Source organism: Carcharhinus amblyrhynchos, chromosome 2 (assembly GCF_965287045.1).
Source record: "Carcharhinus amblyrhynchos chromosome 2, sCarAmb.v2.hapA, whole genome shotgun sequence".
Lineage (NCBI taxonomy): Eukaryota > Metazoa > Chordata > Chondrichthyes > Carcharhiniformes > Carcharhinidae > Carcharhinus > Carcharhinus amblyrhynchos.
The window spans coordinates 25,371,563-25,391,601 of record NC_137325.1 but is presented as its reverse complement, the minus strand read 5'-3'; the positions used below and the strand labels follow the sequence as shown (position 1 = coordinate 25,391,601).

Genomic DNA, 20,039 nt, shown 5'->3' with positions numbered 1-20,039 from the left:
TCACAAGAAGTATCACAATTAGTATTGTAATGAAGTTATTGTGAAAATCCCCTGTCCACTACACTCGGGCACTTGTTTGGGTACAGTGAGGGAGAACTTTGCATGGTCAATGCACCTAACCAGCACATCTTTCGGATTGTGGGAGGAAACTGGATCACCTGGAAGAAACCCACGCAGACGTAGGGAGAATGCGCAAACTCCACAAGACAGTGACCCAAGCTGGGAATCAAACCCGGGTTCCCGGAGCTGTAAGGCAGCAGTGCTAACCACTGTGCCAACTTTGGAAGTTGGGTTTTGACTTGATGTGCCCAGCAGTTGTAAGGGTTAAAATGTCAGCATTATATGTTAGTAGGCAAACTAACAAATTCTGAACATTTTCAGCTCCTTGGAGATGCACAAGTTGGGAGGAACCTAATTAGGAAACATTCAAGGTCAAAGAATTTGATACATCTGATTACAAACTAATTGTGCCACATATTTAATCCTTTAAAAACTGCAGCAAAATTACTCCCCCGACCAAAAGTGAGCAAGATTTTTCTCTTCAATTGAAGAACTCTGCAAATTTAGATTGTATTCTACCATAATTGATGAAGATCAAGCATTAGATCAAGTCTCATCCTGTCAGCTTGGATCTTGCTTATCTCCCATGTGGGGACCATGAATTGGATTCAATGTGAATTTGGTTTTTGGAGCAAGCCTGGAATGGATTTGGGTGTCCACTCTGAGTATTGGCTTTATAACTGCAAGGATGGAGTAAAACATTAAAAATAAATAATTCTGCTTTACAACATGCATCAGAACAAATTGACCAATATTTGTCTTTGCTATTTATGTGAAAGAAAATACATAGGGATGAATTTTCCTGTTCCACACACATGGGAATCGTAGCGGGCATGGGACAGAACATGGAAAGGTGGACCATGGTTTCGGGGCAAGCACTGCTGGAAAATCCCACATGAGGTTTGCAATCTGAAAAGAACTAAATGCCGGTACAGAGCAGTGTAATACTTCCAAGTTGTAAGATACTACAAAATTTCTAAACTAGACTTTGTGGTCAGTGCTTTGCGTGAAATGAGAAATGCACACACATAGTGACAAGAACATGGGAGCAAGAGTGGGCCATTCAGCCCCTCAAGCCTGTTCCACCATCCAATCAAAGGATGGCTAATCTATAGGCATTCTATGGTTCTTTGAACATAAAACAAAAACCAAAAGCATCCAAAAATGCAAAAAAGTCACAGTTTCTGGTGAATGGGGAAGAAACACAGGGTGACAACGAAGATAGGAAGAGCTACAAAATAGAATATGAAAAGAGACTGGCAAGGGGTATCAAAATCAATACAAAAATATTCTACAGCTGCATTACATAAGAGAGGGTGATCAAAAGCAATGTAGGCCATTTGAAAACTGATTATGGTGACGCAGTCAATGGAAATCAAGCAATGGTGGACATGCTGAATAGTTACTTCGTACCATTATTTGCTGCAGAGGAAGAGCTCAGCAGGCCACACATCCCAAGGAAGCTATTATCGACTAGGGACAGGGAGTCAATGAAATTAACTAATGCAGGACAACAGTAATGGAGAAATTTGTAGCACCAAGGAATGACAAGTCCCCAGGGCCAGACGTTTCCATCTCAGGGTTTTAAAACAAGGAGGCATGAACATTGCGGGACTCCCAACCATAATCTTCAATTTGGGACCTTAACCTTAGACTTGAAAATTGTGCACACCACTCCGCTTTTTAAGAAAGTTTCGTGAAGAAATCCAGGGAATTATAGATAATAGAGATAAAGTGTAAAATTGACCACATCGAAAGATTAAGTGAATGGGTAAAACTATGGCAAATGGCTTTCAATGTAGGCAACCATAATGCCATCAACTTTGGACCTAACAATGATACAACAGGTTATTTTCTAAATGATGAGAGACTAGAAACAATGGAGGTCCGAATAGACTTGGAGGCACAGGTATATTGATCATTAAAATGTCATGAAAATGTGTAGAAAACAATCAAAAAGTCTAACAAATGCTGGCTTTAAAAGAGGAATAGAATGCTTCAGCATACAAAGCCTTGTGTAGACCAAACCCAGAGTACTGTCAGCAGTCCTCATCTGAGGAAGATATTGCCCTTTAAGCTTGTGCAGTGTAGCTATACAAGAGGTTAAACAAGCTAGTATTATTTGTAATGTTGGAGGTTAAGGGGAGATTTGATTGAAATTTTCATGGTATTAAGTGATACAGACAAGATAAAGACAGCCTCTCATGAGTGAAATTAGGAAATACTTCTTCATGCAAAAGTTTGTGGAAGCCTGAAACTCTCTTCCCAAAATGGCAATAACTGCTGGATCAATTATTCATTTTAAAATTGTGAATGATAGAATTTTGTTAATCAAAGGTTTTAAGCGATGAGAGGCAAAGGCAGAAATATGGAGTTAGGTTGAAATTCATCTGTCATTTCATTGAATGGTGGTGGAACAGCCTTGAGGGGCAAATATTTTTAAGACGCGGGTTGATGGGTTTTTGATAGGAGAGGGGATTAAGGGTTATGGGGAGAGGGCGGGAAAGTGGAACTGAGCAGCGACAGATCAGCCATGATCTTATTGAATGGCGGGGCAGGCTCGAAGGGCTGGATGGCCTACTCCTGCTCCTATTTCTTATGTTCTTATGTTCTTAAATGGCCTCCTCCTGCTCCAATGTTTACCCCTCACTTTTTCATTTTGTGCTCAACTTTTATAACTGCCCTCCTCAGCATTTTATCCATCCTTGTAATCATCCTTTGTTAAATTTTCAATTTAATTCTTTCAGGAACTTTCCTTTAAATTTAGCTTGTGTTTTCCCCAATTTATATCTCTAAAGCTTATCTTTTTCTGAATTTGCTTTATAAAGTAAAATCTTACTTTGTCTTGTCATGCATCTGTTTAGATGGTTGGCAGGACGCGTCAACACTAAATGTATTTTCCTACCTAGCCACCTTGAGCTAAGAAAGTGTTGAAGGTCCTTTGGCGGGATTTTCCAGTCCTTTCCGCTGGTGGGATCTTCCGGTCCCACCGAAGGCGACTCCCCACGGTGGGTTCCCCAGCAGCAGAACGGGAGAGTCATGTGAAATGCTGTTGACATCAGCAGGACCAGAAGCTCCTACCTGTTTTCATGGCTTGTCAGATACTACAGGTTAGGATAAATTTGTCACTCATTGACACGATCATTGTGCCACTCCTTTTTCTGCTGCCCAGTAAACATCTTTACCTTTTAAATGGACATCTTACCATTGAGAAATCCAAATTGAACTGAGGGGAAATTGAAATCATGTAAGATTCTTCAATCGACATTTACTTTATTTGTGTAGTTGTATCAGATTGCATGCTTTTGGTTAACGGAGCCCTTTTATCTCAATGAATGTAAATTGGAAAAGCCCAGGACCAGTGGAGAGTTGTTAGAAGCTGGGATTGTTCTCCTTCTAACAGAAAAGATTAAGAGAAGATTTAATAGAGTCTTGCAAAATTATGAAGAGTTTGTTGGAGTAAATTTGGAAAAAAAACTGCTTCCATTGGCAGGGTCTGTAACAAAAGAACACAGATTTTATCAATTGGCAAAAGAACCAGTGGGAAAAGATTTTTTTTTAACATGGCAAGTTGTTACCATCTGCAATGCTTTTGCTTGACAGCGTGGGGGAAGAAGGTTCAATGGTAACTTTCAAAAGGGATTTAGATACTTAAAATAGGAAAAAGAAATTATGTGAAAAAAGTGGAACAAATTGCACAACAGTTTTAAAGAGCCAACACAACCATAATGAATGGCCTCCCTCTGTACCATATGATTCTATAATTCTTGTTGGACATTATAGAGGCACCATCAATTATAAAGCACAATGTCTCAGGGCAAACTATGTGGTACTTAAAAAAGCTGAGTATATTATTCAGATGATCAGATTGGCAGAGAAATTCCATTGTGAGAGAGCAAGATAATAACATCTTGAATTTGTCTGATTGACTTCAAGAATATTTATCAAAAGAGAAAATGCTGAAAAGGTTTAGCAGAATCTGCAAGGAGAGAAAAGAGCTGGCGTTTTGAGTCCAGATAACCCTGTGTCAAAGCCCCAACAGTTGGTCCAGTGTGGCCATCAGTTCCTCCTGCATTCCCTGGCTCTGTTGCTGCATCTCCAGCTGCTGAGGGAGAAATGATTGCAGAGGCCCAGCATTTAGCCTGGAGCCAGCTAAGCCCTCACTTCTGGCAGGTCCCTGCCTGCCAGAGGCCTTGGACATTCCCTCCTCTACCTCATCATCAGATGCGTCGTGCGCACCAAAGAGTGACCCAGATGCCTCACCACTATCTTGACCCACCGACGTGAGAGTCTGTGGGATGGTGAGTTGCGAGGTGGAAGCTGATGCAGAGCTGGTGCAGGCCTCTGAGGTTCCTTCATCCACTTCCTCCGAAGAGTCTTCCAAGTTTTCAGGGGCAGGATGTATTTGGCATTTGCAACATCATTGAGCTGACTATGCAGCATGACTTTGTTGAGAATAATATTATGATGAGTCAGTGTGAAAACTCACTGCTTTGTCAGTAACAAGATTTTCAATATCTGACTGTGTTTATGAGCCCAGTCCAATGACTCAATCTGTCATTTGTTGTGAACATACACATCTGCAGACTCACTGGTTGAAATGACTTTCCACTTTAAGTGCCATAGTGAGTGGGAACGTGCTAGAATTGAAATAAGATTTATACATAACAAGAGATCACCTATTAAAAAAGTGCACTATACTAGTGTGAGAATGAAAGGCACAACTTGTTTAGCCAGGAGAAGTGCTGGTGGTGGCGTAGTTATACTGTCGCTGGACTAATAATATAGGTTCGAATATGGAATTTGAACTTAGTAACAATCTCTAATTACAACTCCAGTGATGACTGTGAAGCAATTGTCATTAAATCCCATCTATCTCACTAATGTTCTCTAGGGAAGGAAATCTACTGTCCTTACTTGGTCTGGCCTGCAATGTGACCCCAGACCCATGGCAATGTGGTTGATTCTTAACTGCCCTCTGAAATGACTACAGACTCAATAGCATTGTGGTTGTGTTTACACCACATGGACTGCAGTGGTTGATAAGCAATTGGGGATGGGCAATAAATGCTCATCGAGACATCTGTAAAATGAAAATAAAAAATCTTCATCCTAAGTAGCAATTTAATCATTGTTGATAGGTACACACAGCAAAAACTTTAGGTGAGTGAAAGGCCTCAACAATACAGGATAAAAGCCTGTTTTTGTCAATATTATATCCAAGTGTCATATTCCTTAATTACAGTTTAATGAATATCTGACATGAACTCCAAGGGCCAAATGGCCTCATTCTGTCCTGTAAATGAGTCTAGTAATAATCGACTTTACACTTATACCGAGAATTTTACTAATTCAAAGTACTTAATACATTAAAAGTGATGTTTATTTGTGGACATCCAAGTTTCTGTTATCAGTTGTGAAACTTCTTTTGCTTTAATGCTGATTCACCTGTCCGTTAATTCCATCCCTAATTTTGTCCTGGAATTCCAAATTAAGTATAAAATAATGTTCATTAGGATGTTCAAAAGAAATTCACAGAGGCAGCCAAATCATAAGAGAAAACTACCATTTGAAAATATCCCAACTTGCAGCAACCCTCAGACCTCAGGGTGGAGTAGTAAACTTTGTTTCCTTCATACAATCATAGAACCCCTACAGTACTGAAGGAGGACATTCAGCCCATCACCGACAACAATCCCACCCAGGCCTTATCCCTGTAACCCCACATATTCACCCTGCTAATCCCCCTGAAACTCAGGTCAATTTAGCATGGCCAATCAACCTGACTTGCTTATCTTTGGACTGAGGGAGGAAACCGGAGCACCCGGACGAAACCCACCCAGACATGAGGAGAACGTGCAGACTCAGCACAGATAGTGACCCAAGCCGGGAATTGAACCCAGGCCCCTGGCACTGTGAGGCAGCAATGCTAATCACTGTGCCACTGTGCCACCCCCTTCATTTCCCTTTAATGTTCTCCTCTTTATACCTCTGTCCCACTCCATTACTCCAAATTAGCACTGCAACTTGTGATGGGATACAAAGGGCAACATCTTGCATCTGGTATGTCACCAAACAACTGATTTCACATGATCAATGTGAGTTAGGAAGGAATGTAATCAGACATTCTACCTGTGCCCAGAGTTGTCTTTGTGAATATACATACAAGTTCCAGCAAGTGTCAGTAAATACTGATTAATAACATAAATGCGGAACTTTGATCCTATTATATTGTCACAGATACGTTGTATGTTTTTCTTTTTAACTGCCTGGGATCAATATGTATGCTTAAAAGATGTGTATTTTCTTATCCTTAGAGTGATTGTTCCAATTAAATAATTCCAGCGTTAAGCTTTTTGTCAATTTTAAAATAATGAAGATTATTTATTGTCACACATTTGCTCTGGACATTTTGAACGTTTCACTCACTCACCTCACACACACTAAAACACAGCCAAAGATTTGACATAAAACAGTATGGTTACAACTCATAGTTACCTCAGTCTCTTTTGTGGAAAACCTATAGTTTGTTACGTGAGTTGATGCTTTGGCTGAAGTAAAGGTCTTAGAGTCAGAGGATTCTCATGAAGTTATGACGCTACTTGTAATTGAAATTGCCAGGAAGTTGGTTCTCTGGTGAACTTGAAGTTGGAAGAGGTTGGAGAGAGCCCTATTCCTATTTTCAAGATATTGTAGTTTATTACTTTGGCTACTTGGATGACCTACAGTGGGTTTGATAGCTTTTGGTGGAATTCCATGATGATGCGTTTGAAAGCAAAGAGAAAGCGTGGCTTTCTTACCCCATGACAGTTTATAAGTCAAAAATCCTTTTCTAAAATAAGGAGGGTGGTTAGGTTGATTTATGTTGTGGATTTTGCAATCTTGTGAGTTTGAGACAGTCAATGTCTTTGTATTTGGAAGACCCATTCAATTGAACCCTTTTGAACTAGCTTCAGGAAAGGACATTGAGTCAACATCAGTCTAGAAGGTTCCTTTTGTTCCTGCTTGAGACAAGGGAGTTGCTTCAATCACAAGGTAAGTCACATATCCATGGGTGGCCACCTTTTTGCAGTTTTTTGTGGTCAGTTTTAATACATAAAATCAGTTTGAAATTTGGAATATACTGGGGCATGATAATATCCATCAACTTTTACATTAAAGTTGCACTTATAATAATGGGCTAGATTTTACAGAGGGACATATTCCACACCCCCAATCTAAAGGTCTGCTGACAACCTGCCCTTCAAAAGCCCAGCTACCCCTCAATGGTATCATGTTGGGGGAAGCCTTATGTTATTATGCAGGTCAGGAACTTCAAAGTGTTCTGTGGGGCCTGTCTGGGTCATAAGTTTTGCATTTTGAATTTGGCTAGGGTAAGCATGAGATGTTTCAGTTTGGATATAATTCAAATGACCCAGGAGGGAGCTTTTATCAAACAAAGTTTATTAAAGAGTATAGTCAACATGTATAGAAAGAAAATTAACAATAACTTTTATCAATTACAAAAAAACCCCACCATGATAATGTATGACCTTTAACAAATATATCTAAAATGTTCCCATCAAACAAAACTTTCCTTAGGTAAAAACCTTTCCACAAGTTTAACACAGCAAAGACTAATGCTCATGTGATACTGGAACTGAGTCCTTTGGTTGGAGAATTGAAGCTCTGACTTCTCAGCCTTGTATCTTCTGGCAGCCCTCTGGATACACTCAGAACAGTTTGAAGTCAGAATAGCTTCCCAGAACAACAGGAGGACTCTCTGATCAAGCCACCAACAGCAGATTTTCAACTCCAGGAAGGCAAGAGGAATTACTTTCAGCTAACCAGCAGAATTTCCGAAACTAGGGAATGAGAGAAACACTTCTTTTCAGCTTGATATCCCTTCTAATACTAAACTGCTGCCAGCCATCAGAAAATCAAACCTTAAATTCACTAGGAATAAGAAAAACTGTCCAAAACACATTACCTGCCAACCAGTCTTCTTCCTTAAAATGCAGGATCATAAAAGATCCCAGAGTAAAAATAACTCCATTTAAACCACTGAAGGAGCAATAAAAGGTCTCCTACACACAGCCTGGCTACAATGAGAGCTGAGGCTGTGAGAGCCTCATGATTTCATCATGTTCATGTGAGAACTTGATTTTTAAAGAATCTCTTATAGATACACTAACATCACTCTTAAATGATTTAGATTGGAGCTTCTGCCTTCATCTGGGATGAGGTTACATTATTTAGGAAGTCCTGCGGTTCACTGGCTAGTGTCTCTGCCTCTATGCCATTAGCTCTGTGTTCAAGTCCCACTCCAGACTTGAGGGCTAAAGGAACATATGTTCATAACATGGTCAAACAGATTGAGTGTTAACTTGTATAAGAGTGAGAGAGCTTTCTGGTCAGTCATGTGATGAAAGGGATTTGGAGCCTGTACCATCACTAGAACATACAAGTAAATGTGTATGTTACCACAGCAACTCAGAGTGCTAGGGGACTAATTGGCACAGTTGGTTAGAAAGTTACTGTACACCAGATTGGCACCAACAGCGAGATCATTGGGGTCGATTCAGGACCTGCCTCCTTGCCCTAGCTATAGATTGTGGCTCTGTTGATTGGACCCACCACTGGGAAGAGAACTCAAGAAAATTGTATTAGCTTCGTCTGCAAAATCACCTCTCACAATCAAAAAGCCAAAGTCTGTACTCAGATTCCAATATGATGGATTAGCATCATAGTTCTTCTTGACTTGCCTCCCGTACTTGAATACTTGCCTCCGTTATTGAATCTCTCTCCTATATTACAAAGTCTCCCCCATGTTTGAATGTTTCACCTATGTTTGAGTGCCTCCTCGTTGACTCAGTGATTAGAACTAGACAAAATATTTAAGATGTGACATGGCGCACCATACAGTCTGAGGATGACATTCTGTGTCTTATATTCCATTGTTTTGGATAAATGATTAATGACAGCGACAACACAATGGCTGGAATTTTACTGCCCTGCCCGTCACGGGAATCAGAGCAGGTGAAGGGTGGACCATGGAAAGGTCCGTTGACTTTGGGTGGATTTTATGACTTCAGGATGAATGTGGCAGTAAAGTTCTGCCCATATATTCACACGATGCTTTTAATGGGCTGTATGGTGGCACAGTAGTTAGCATTGTTGCCTCACATAGACAGGGACCCGGGTTCAATTCCTGGCTGGGATCACTGTGCAGAGTTTGCACATTTTCCCTGTGACTGCCTGTGTTTCCTCCAGGTGCTGCAGGTTTCCTCCCACAGTCCGAAAGAAGTGCCGGTTAGATGAATTGGCTATGTTAAATTCCCCCTCAGTGTACCCGAACAGGCGCCAGAGTGTGGCGACTAGGGGATTTTCACAGTAACTTCATTGCACTGTTAATGTAAGCCTACTTGTGACATTAATAAATAAACTTCAAACTAATTTAACAAAGCATTCCAAACCGCTTCACAGGGCTGTTATAAGCAAAATTAGACGCTGAGCCTTATGAGGCTACATTGGGACTGATAGTATAAGCTTGGTCAATGAGTTAAGTGTGTCTTCCAGAAAGAAAGAATGGTAGAGAATCAGAATGGTTTAGGGAAGAAATTCCAATGCTTTGGTCCTAGGCAGTTGAAACTGTGTTGCCTATGATGGAACAATTAAAATTAGGCATGCCCAAGAGGCCAGAATTGGATGAGTACAGATTTCCTGGAGGGATGTAAGATATTGGAGAGATGAGGAGGGATTCGAAAAGATGAATGAGATTTTAAAATTAAGGCTTGACTGGGAACCAATGTAGGGTAGCGGACACAGGGCTGATGAGCAGGACATGGCACAAGTAAGGACACAGGCAGCAAAATATCCTTTAGTAATTTACATTGAATTTCTGAGCCCACAGGGAGAACCTTCACTCCCAAGAATGGACAGGTTGAGAACTGCTGGAGGCAAGTGGTGGGTGGGTGGGGAGAGGAGGCTTGTGTAATGTTAAAAGATTGACTTTGACAGCAGGAGTGCAAACCAGCTCCAGTGTGCCCATTTCTGGGCTTAATGGCGTGCATTTGGAGGTTGGAGATTTCCTAATTGGAATGCGTGTTGGTACAATTAGCATAATTAGGAGGCTCCAAATTTCACTTAAGTCTGGGAAACAGGCAAATTGGAGCAGCAGTTTTGATGGGCATTTAAACTTGTCAGTGGCCTATCTGAATAAAAACCTTACTTACTGCTGCTGCATCTCCCTCTGGCTTAGACTTGGCACAGTGTGATTATGTGCACACAGCTTTTTCAGTTTTAGAGGATTTCAAATTGACATGATCAGGATGAGAGTTGACTTGGATGTGTTTGACAGCACTTCAGAAGAGATATGTGGCATCAATGATGTGCTGTGGTGGGATCAGCACATGTACAGAAGAGAGATACGCAGGAGAATTACAGGATGAGGAGGACAAAGAGGGCTCATCGTTCATGTTCGATACAGGAAAGCATAGAGCAGGAGGATGAAGATGGGGCATCCGTCACTAGACCAGACACTTATATTGCTGCCAAGTGTCCTATTATGGCAAAGGTTCACGTTGTGTGCTACATAACAAATCAAGCCCCCGCAATTTGCTCCCAGCACCAACCCACAACACCTCCTTACTCATTATTAAGCAAAGCTTCAGTCACACATTCAACTACTGCTCATCTATTCAATGAGCACCAGGAAGTATTAAATTCATTATGAAAAATGTGAAAGGGCAATCAGGATAGGTAATAATGGGCAAGATGTTGAAATGCTGTTAATCATTAAATTTTATATAGAATTATAAAAAAAGGAAACATTTTGTGAAACACCCATTGCTTCCAGTGTGTCATCTATTTTGAAAAAGAGCATTACAAATGTGTTTTATTCCCAATGTACCACAACATCTCCAATGGCTTTTGTGTGTGAATGCTTTGTAAATCTCCTTTCTCTATGTTGGTGCTCTGGGATAAATGCAATCTCTTTTTGGGGAATTATTTGTTCACAACTCTTTTAGTGTGAGAAGACTTCTCAATCATATAAAAAGACTACTTCTGTTGCTCCTACCTTTCATTGTGAATAAAGGGAGGAAGGAATCTGCTATCTTCTCTATTTTAGCGCTGTTTTCATCTTCTGTGGATGTCATCTCTGACTGCACTGTTATTCCTGTTGTACGGAAAGAATATTTTTCTGTTAAGCTTTGGAGCTGCAGCCTTGTATTTTTAACCAGGTCTCGATGTCCTTTTGGACATATTTTTGCACATTTCACATTATCTCAGTGAACTTTTTCCCTTTTCTCCTTGAAGGTTCGTAGATTTCACTGTTGATTAATTTGTTAATCTATTAACCGTTATGCTTGGTTAGTATATGCTTGCTGATTCTCAGTATTTAATTTATACTGCATGCTCAGCACTTTGTCTTTAAAGGTGCTCCACTTGTCCTCTACTGGACCTTAGCTGAAAGCTACCTTTTCAATGAATTTGTTTCAAACTGTTCTCTCAGTTTGTTGAGATTATGATAGCGCAGACTCTATCACTGACATTTCAGAATGCCAGATCATTCTAAACTATGGTCATCTTGCTTCCATCATCAGCATTTCCCAAGGGTGACATGATTCACCTTTTCTGTGGGTGAAATTCAATTTCAGTAAGTGGGAGTGGATTAAGCCACCCATTGTACATCATTGAAGTCACTGGATAGGTAAATCAGCTGGAATGTAGAATGGATAGCTGATCTGCTAGTGCCCTGTTGAAGTAGAATTTTACTCCCAATTTGTTTTAATGTAACCAACTTTTCCAACATTCTTTGAAAATATTCCCATTTATTGTGACAGTAACATTTGACATACTTAGCATTTGAGTACAATCCTAGATTATTTGATAGTCATAATAATATAATGATTTGCAGCTTGTTGGATTCATTTTTCTGAGACATTGAGAAGCTTTGTTGGCCTAACGCACTGCACTGCAGGTCTCATTGCTAGAGGGATGGAGTTTAAAAACAGCGAGGTTAAGTTGCAGCTGTATATGGTGCTGGTGAGGCCACACCTGGAGTACTGTGTACTGTTTTGGTCTCTTTACTTAAGAAAGGGTATACTAATACTGGAGGGGGTGCAGAGGAGATTTACTAGGTTGATTCCAGGGTTGAGCGGGTTGGCTTATGAAGAAAAACTGAGCAATCTGGGCCTATACTCATTGGAATTCAGAAGGATGAGGGGAAATCTTCTATAAACATATAAGATTATGAAGGGAATAGATAAGATAGTAGCAGGGAGGTTGCTTCCACTGGAAGGTAGAACTAGGGGGCATGGCGTCAAAATAAGGGAAAGCAGATTTAGGACTGAGTTGAGGAACTTTTTCACCCAAAAGGTTGTGAACTTGTGGAATTCCCTGCCCAATGAAGCAGTTAAGGCTACCTCATTGAATGTTTTTAAGACAAAGGTAGATAAATTTTTGAACAGTAAAGGAACTAAGGGTTATGGTGAGCAGGCAGATAAGTTGAGTCCACAAAAAGACTAGCCATGGTCTCATTGAATGGTGTGTGCAGGCTCAAGGGGCCAAATGGCCTATTCCTACTCCTAGTTCTTATGTTCTCAGCCTTGTATTCTAATTTGAAATGTGCTGGAACTAACTATTTCATTGGATTGTTCAGTGCTTTGTGTTCAGTTACAGTGATAGTGATATTAGCACCATATTGGACTAAGAACAGTAATTTAGAATCTTTATTTGCTCAACAGTTTTGATTGGCACTGGTATAACTAAACGTATTTAGGCATAATTTGGGGATTGTTTTAGCGCTGCAGGTAAGAGGGAAAATGAAGAAAGGTCTTTAACACAGCAAATTGATATATTCTGGATGGTACAGGTCAAAGGGTTAATGGAAGAAGACTGAATAGCAACTTTCAAAAGGGATTCGGATAGATACTTGAAGAGGAAGGACTTTCAGGGTGATGGTAAAAGAGCAAAGGAGTGGGACTAATTGAACTTTGAAGAGTTGAAACAGGCACAATGGCTAGAATAACTTCATTCGGTATTGTAGTTCTGCGAAGCGGTCTAACTATTGTTTTAATGATCAGATTTACATGTTAGAAAACACTTGTTAGATTGAAGTATAATTCATTCATGAACCTGGTTCAAGGGAGGATAAATTTTGTGCAGTAACTAATTAGAGAGTAAGGGGCTCAGCTGAAGTGTCCTCCTCACTCCATCTAATCATGTATTTTTTTGCCATATGAATTATGTTCTGCTGGGAATGATCCTGAAAAGGTGCCAGCATTTGTGTAGCCAAGCTGACCATCTCTAGGAGAGGAGAGAAAAGGGGAGAAAATTACAATAAGCACTTCTCTTCAGCATGCATATTTTATGCATATTTGCATATTTTACCCACTTTCACCACTTAGATCATCATCTTCCAACCTACCTATCTTCTAATCAACCTTCCCTATCTTCTAATAGGGGTCCTTCATTTTCAATTTTTGCTATAAGACTTTTGGTTGTGGAGAATTCTGGCTGCAAAAACTAAGTTTAAAAAACTGGAAATTCTTAAAGTCATCACCAAGAATAAGGCTGAAATTAATCATCTCGCATAACTGGTGATTGCTAAGCTGAACATTACCATGATATCTTATTATATTTCTCAGATTTTTAGATCTAAGTGTTGCCAATCTTTGTTTAGGATAAATTTCATCTCTTGAGTAACAAGGCTAGAAATAAAAAATACGAATCTTCTTTGGTTAACTGAATCAGGCTGTCTGCTGTAAAACTCATTTCATAAAATAAATCTTAATTGTGAGGAATCAGAGCCAGCAGACTGAGTCTGAATTGAAGTTTGAAAGATCTGGAAGCACACTTAATTCAAATCATTTCCCTAAATGTCCTTAATTTACTTCAGTGTTCGGTTTATGACCTTGTTTATTTGATGGTTCTAACACAGACGCAGCATTCTTAATTCTGTTAAATGCCTAATTGTATCTGCATTCCATGTACTGTGTGCTTAAAACAAAAGTAACTTGTTTTAGTGAGAGAATTCTATTAGATCATTCATTACCTGCCTTATTTCACTGCTCAACCTGTGTTCAAGTTCTTTGTCGATATGCTGACTGCTGTTTAGCAATTTCCACATGGGTAGAAATGTATAATTTTTCCTTGTTCACTACCACCTTCTCAAGGGCAATTAGGGATAGGAAATAAATGCTGGCGTAGCATCCCTGGAATGAATTCTTTGAAAAGCTATGTTGGAACTGGAGCATCTCCTCTTCCTGTACACAAAGCCATGTTAATAATCCTTTTGAAGTGAGTAACCTAATGCAAAGAAAGGGCAACAATTAGCACAGTTTGAATTCACAATGATTTACCATGGCATCCATGTGAAATATCAAATGTGTTTTAGAACATCATTGCACAGGTCATGATTTGTGTCGTAGGACATGTGAAAATGGTGTCCATGCATAGTTGTAGATATGTGAGGCATTGTGTTTGTACAATCACTGTAACAGATCTTCCAGCAGTTTTTCATTTGAACTCCATTCTCCCTTGTGTAGAGGGATACAACATAAAATTTTATTTCAAAAGTTGTGGGTTACATTATATTTGATCACAAACATAACTCAGCTGTGAAGAAGCTATACAGATTCAAAACGTTAACTCTGTTTTCCTCTGTCTCCGCAGATATTGCTGGACCTGCTGAGTTTATCCAACGTTTTCTGTTTTTATTTCAGATTTCCAACATCCACAGTATTTTGCTTTTATAACAGCTTTGTTCTCTTCCTTTGAAGTAGCGTTAGATTTATTAGATAATCTTCCAGTGATATATCAGCTGGAGTTCTCTGGCCCGTTCACACCCTGCTGCCGCTGCCAGTGAGGCTGGAGACTTTGGCGCTCAGCCAAATCTCCGTTCACTGCAGCGGGACCAGAGAATCCCACCGGTGTGAATGGCTGGAGAATTCCCGTCATATTTTCTACTTTTACTCAGTTGTCGCAGTGTGACAAATGTTGTGAAAAATCTGGATGAGAACTAATTAAACTCCAGACTTGTTAGGCTGGCTGTTAAATTACCTGACCCTGCTGGTGGGATGGGCGGGTGTGGGAGGTGTCAGTAAGAGGAAACCTGGAAGTCGGGATTCTACAATATGTGTGGAATTTTAATTTGCAGTGAGCATGTTGTGCCATTGAACAGAAGCTATCCTTCAACTAGAAATCCTTCCTTTGATAGATGCAGGTTGTCATCACATCTATGTTTGGTTAGGAAACCGGGAAGCAGGATGCTAAAGTTGTGTTTGATGTAAAGAGCCATGGTGAAGATTTAATGACAGATGGATTCCTGACCCAGTACTAACCTTCCACTGTGAACAGTTCTGTTGTATTAAAATTTCATCCACTGTGTCTTGTGTTAGCTCTTTAGTGGTTCATCCAAAACTAACCCTAATTCCTTGCTAGTTTTGTTTATGTTTAAAACAATTTCCTTCCAATGTTCATAAAATCCATCAGGTAAAACATATTTTGGACCAGATTCTCAGCTCAGAAGCAATGTAGATTTTGACCTCAGAAATGCACTTAGGGCGGAATTGTACAGCCTCACTTGTCCCGAAACCGTAAAATCCCATCCAAGGTCAATGGACCTTTCCACTGTCTGATCCACACCCACTCCAATTCCCATGGTGGGAAAAATGGTAAAATTCTGGCTTTAATTTGTACTTCACTAAATTCTTGCATAAAATGGAGCTCCCAGTGGCAGCTGTGACACGTCTACCCATCTACCTTTTGCAAATTGGAACAGTACAATTTTATATCTACGTTGTGTGTTCATTATCCAGCATATCTTGAAATTTCTGATTGGAGACCAAATGCTTCCATACAGAATGGTAAGGGAAGCGACCATCTTATTCTGTCCCTCACACCATCAGTGGTTCGCTCATACTAACAGTGGCAAAGACTTGCATTCGATTCTCTGTCGATTTTCTCTATACAACAGGTGTGGGTCTGTAGGGAAAAGGTAGGTCAGAAATTGGCTGGGGAGGAGAATAAAAAAATTACAATCATACCAGTCGCAAAGTGCTCTGTGGTCATCTATTGGGGGAAAGTGCTCCAGATTTTACTGCTTCCCATAAGACCATGTGAGAACAACATTTTCCTCTTGTCAAAAAGTGATTTCTTTGGCATGTATTCTACAGAATAATTCTCATGGTAAAAATTGTAATAGCCAATTATTCATTGTTAGATAGTACAGAATGAAATACAGGGCACAGTGGAGTCCATTGATACCAGTTCTGAGTTTTAGAATTAAATGATATTCAAAGTAAATGTAGTCACTTTCATAATCCAATTGTATTGCAATATCCCACTTGCTGGGACACTAAAACTATCTTGTTATTTTTCAATGTAGATGAATTGATCAACGATCACTATCCTAAAAAGGGTGCAATCCTGGTGGATGGGGTGGTCTTGAATGGGCCTCTGCTGGATGCAAAAGCAGGAGAGAAGTTTGTTGAGGAGGCATTCCCTATCATCATGGAAGATGCCATAAAGAAAGCGACTGATGTCAATGAGAAGGTACAAGCTTAAGGCAATAATCAGCCATGCAGTGTAATGGTGGCAGCGTATTCTTAAAATGCATTGGCAAATGCAAGGCTTTTGTAACTGAATGCCAACTTTACATGGCCTTCTATGAGGAATGTCGTTTAACATTGATGGCATATTTGTTCCTGGGAAAGGATACCTACTTGCAAATCTCTCATCATTTTTTTATTCGTACATGGATATCTCTGGCTAGGTAAGCATTTATTGCCCCTCCCGAGTTGCCCTTAAACTGAGTGGCTTGCTAGGCCATTTCAGAGGGCAGCTGAGAGACAATCACATTGCCATAGCTCTGAGACAGGTGTAGGCCAGGCCAGGTAAGGGCAGCAGATTTCCTTCCCTAAAGGACGTTAGTGAACCAGATGGAGTTTCCTGACAATCAACAATGGTCATCAGCAGATTCTTAATTCCAGATATTATTTTATTGAATTCAAATTCCCCGATCTGCTGTGGTGGGATTTCAGTTGGGTCCCCGGAACATTAGCTGAGTTTCTGGATGTATAGTCGAGTGATAATGCCACTAGGCCATCACCTCCCCTGAACTATATGGATCTTAAAATAGTTTTGTTATCCATTGGATTTCTGTTCTTAACATTGAATAGCTTAGTGTGGAACATCAACGCTCCTTTGACAAAGGGTTATCTGGACTTGAAATGTCAGCTCTTTTCTCTCCTTACAGATGCTGCCAGACCTGCTGAGATTTACCAGCATTTTCTCTTTTGGTTGTAAATAAAACAACCTGCAACATTGTAAAAAGAAGTTAATTTCCCCTATCTCCCAGCATTAACGGATCCATTCAAAAAATCCAGAATCTGGATCAGCATCTTCGTCAATAACTAATCAGAATTTTCCTTGGTCATATTCCTATCTGTGTGCCAAGTTTCATTAAAACCCGTATATTATTTTTTGAGATCCAGACAAACAGACCAACAGAGACAATAGACATTACCTACCCCCACCTTCATTGGAAGAGGCAACAAAAGATAAAATGGTTGTCTCAAGAATTAGAAACAACATGAAGAGGAAATGGTATTAATGTAAATATAAATGCACTTCATACCGTGCATTATTCTGCATTAGACAAAGTTACACATCAGTTAAAATCTGTACAGTATATGAAAGGTCATATTCCCTATGCAATTCCTGTCAATTTTTCCGTGATGAATTTCTATGTCCACATTTATAGTGGAAACAACAGGCTGAATTTGGGCTGGGAGGTGGGGGAAGCTGAGAAACTGGGGGGGCAGGGAAATGGCGGTGGGGGGTGGGGTTGGTTGAGTGCTGGTCACCTTCCTGCTACCGCTGGCATTTTATCAGCAGCATGTGAACCTTCCATCACGTGGGGAGATTGCCTGGTGAACTCTGATGGCTTAGACTATCTGGTGGGCTTTTGGGGGTGGGGTGGCGGGGGTGTTCCTGACCCCTCCTATTAGCAACATTTTGCCCCCAACCCTCCCTCCCTCATCAATCACTCCTGCCTCCTTGTCTGCACCAGCATCACCCCCAAAAGCCTGCCAAGAGATTGAGGCCACCAACATTCACCAGGCAACCTCCCCAGGTAGTGGAAGGCTCACATGCTGCTGGTGAAATGGTCCCAGAGATCCCTGATCTCAATTATCTTGAGGCTGGTGTTCATTGGCGAGAATCCTGTGTGGCTGCAGTCCCAGCAGTGGCCATCCTCCCTGGGTGGCACTGCAGCATTTGCTGGCCCTCCACTTGGCCAGCAGCTCTAAGGTAAGCATTCTTGTCCTTAAAAGGACCTCCTTGACAACAGGTCGCTAGCTGCAAGATGGGCAGAAAACATGTCGGAACTCCCCAAAACGTTCAAGGTGGGATTGCCCTCAGCTTTCTGGCCCATTGTTGGGATCTGGCCCATTGTTGGGACCACTGTCTCACCGTCAAATCCAGCCCTATTTATGCAAAGTTGCTACATTGTAATTACACGCGTGTACCAGTTTTGGCATTGCAGCACCCCAGGTTTGCATCTCCCTGCTTTTCAGCTGATATCGTGAGGAACATAGAATCTTAGAATCCTTACAATGCAGAAGGAGACCATTCAGCTCATCGAGCTTGCACTGACAACAATCCCACCCTGGCCCTATCCCCATAAGCCTGCACATTTACCCCCAGCTACCTGGCCACCCTAATCCCTTCTAATCTGTTTTTCTGTTTTCCAAAGTGCCTTAAGTTTTCTGTTAAGTTATAAATAATAATATGAGTATTAATTAACATTGAGGATAGTGTGACTATAAAACGGCATTTTAACTCAAAATGCTTCTTGGAAAAGAGAATGAGCATTGATGAAGTAAGTTACTGGATTTTGCTTTACACATTTGCCAAAATTCAATCTCTCAGTTTGATTTCATTGTCCCTAACTCTGTCTTGACCTTCCAGGTCTGTGAATGGCAAGCTCCTGAGGAGCTCATGAAACTTCTTGACCTGGAATTGAGGAACACAGGAGAATCTCATCAACAGCTGCTACAACGTTGTCGCGATGTTATAAAGTACAGTGTGAAAACAGGTAGGATAACTCCCTATGCAGGCACTTCATATCTCAAGCCCCACAGTGAGTCAGCGGCTAATGCTGTTTCTTAATGTGCAAGGAATGAGGTAGATTGTGCTGTCTAAGTGAAAGTCAACCACAAACAGTGACTGCGCTTACCCATCCTCGAGGATTGCCTCCAAGAACTTAAGACTTGTCTCGCGGACACTACTGTGGCATGAGGTATGATTGGCCACCCTTGACATCAAGACAGCATTTGACCAAGTTACAATATAAAAATATTAGACACTCAGGAAAATCTGTTTGACTGACGGAGATGAATCATCTTTTCAAGGAATGAAGAGTATGTTCGATTTCCAATTGGTTGAGAAAGTAGTGCACCATGAATATTAACATGTGTGGGTTACCAATGGCAGGCTGTGTGGGGGCATGGGATAGAGGCAAGAGGACACTTAAAGGAGTATGTCTCACTAGAGTTGATAGCCATAGGTTAGCATAACGTCCACTCTTCATTACAGACAATTCGAGGGGGCTTCAAGAATTCAAGAAATGATTTTCACTTTAAAGCTAATGAAAAGCTAAAATCATTGGGAACATTGCCCCCCTTTTACTGATGGGATTCTATTATTAAATGCACTTCATGGTCATTTACAGGGGGGGTTTAGTCTCTGGTTGGTGCTGAGTTAACTGATTACATTGGTATCAGCATAGGGGAGAAACAAATCAGCCAGGGATTAAAAAGTGATTGGGTGTGATTCTCCCAGTCCACTGCATTGTTAGAGCAAAGCAGCAGGCCAGGAGACATCAGCAGGGGCCATGTAATGGGCTTCCTGCTAGGCACCATGGACTCTGTGCCTCTCTGGCCGCCAGATTTCCAGCGTCGTCAGCTCCGCACCAGAAATCAGCACTGAGC

At 40.8% G+C, this 20,039-nt stretch overlaps 1 protein-coding gene across 1 annotated transcript in view; it reads left to right on the top strand.

Moving 5' to 3' along the window:
* Nucleotides 1-20,039, top strand: part of csad (cysteine sulfinic acid decarboxylase) — a 91,055-nt gene that overhangs the window by 3,027 nt on the left and 67,989 nt on the right. Inside the window, exons 2-3 of the mRNA XM_080203587.1 lie at nucleotides 16,433-16,599; nucleotides 19,018-19,144. Coding sequence (XP_080059713.1) covers nucleotides 16,433-16,599; nucleotides 19,018-19,144 — 294 coding nt within the window. The remainder of the gene's footprint in view (nucleotides 1-16,432; nucleotides 16,600-19,017; nucleotides 19,145-20,039) is intronic.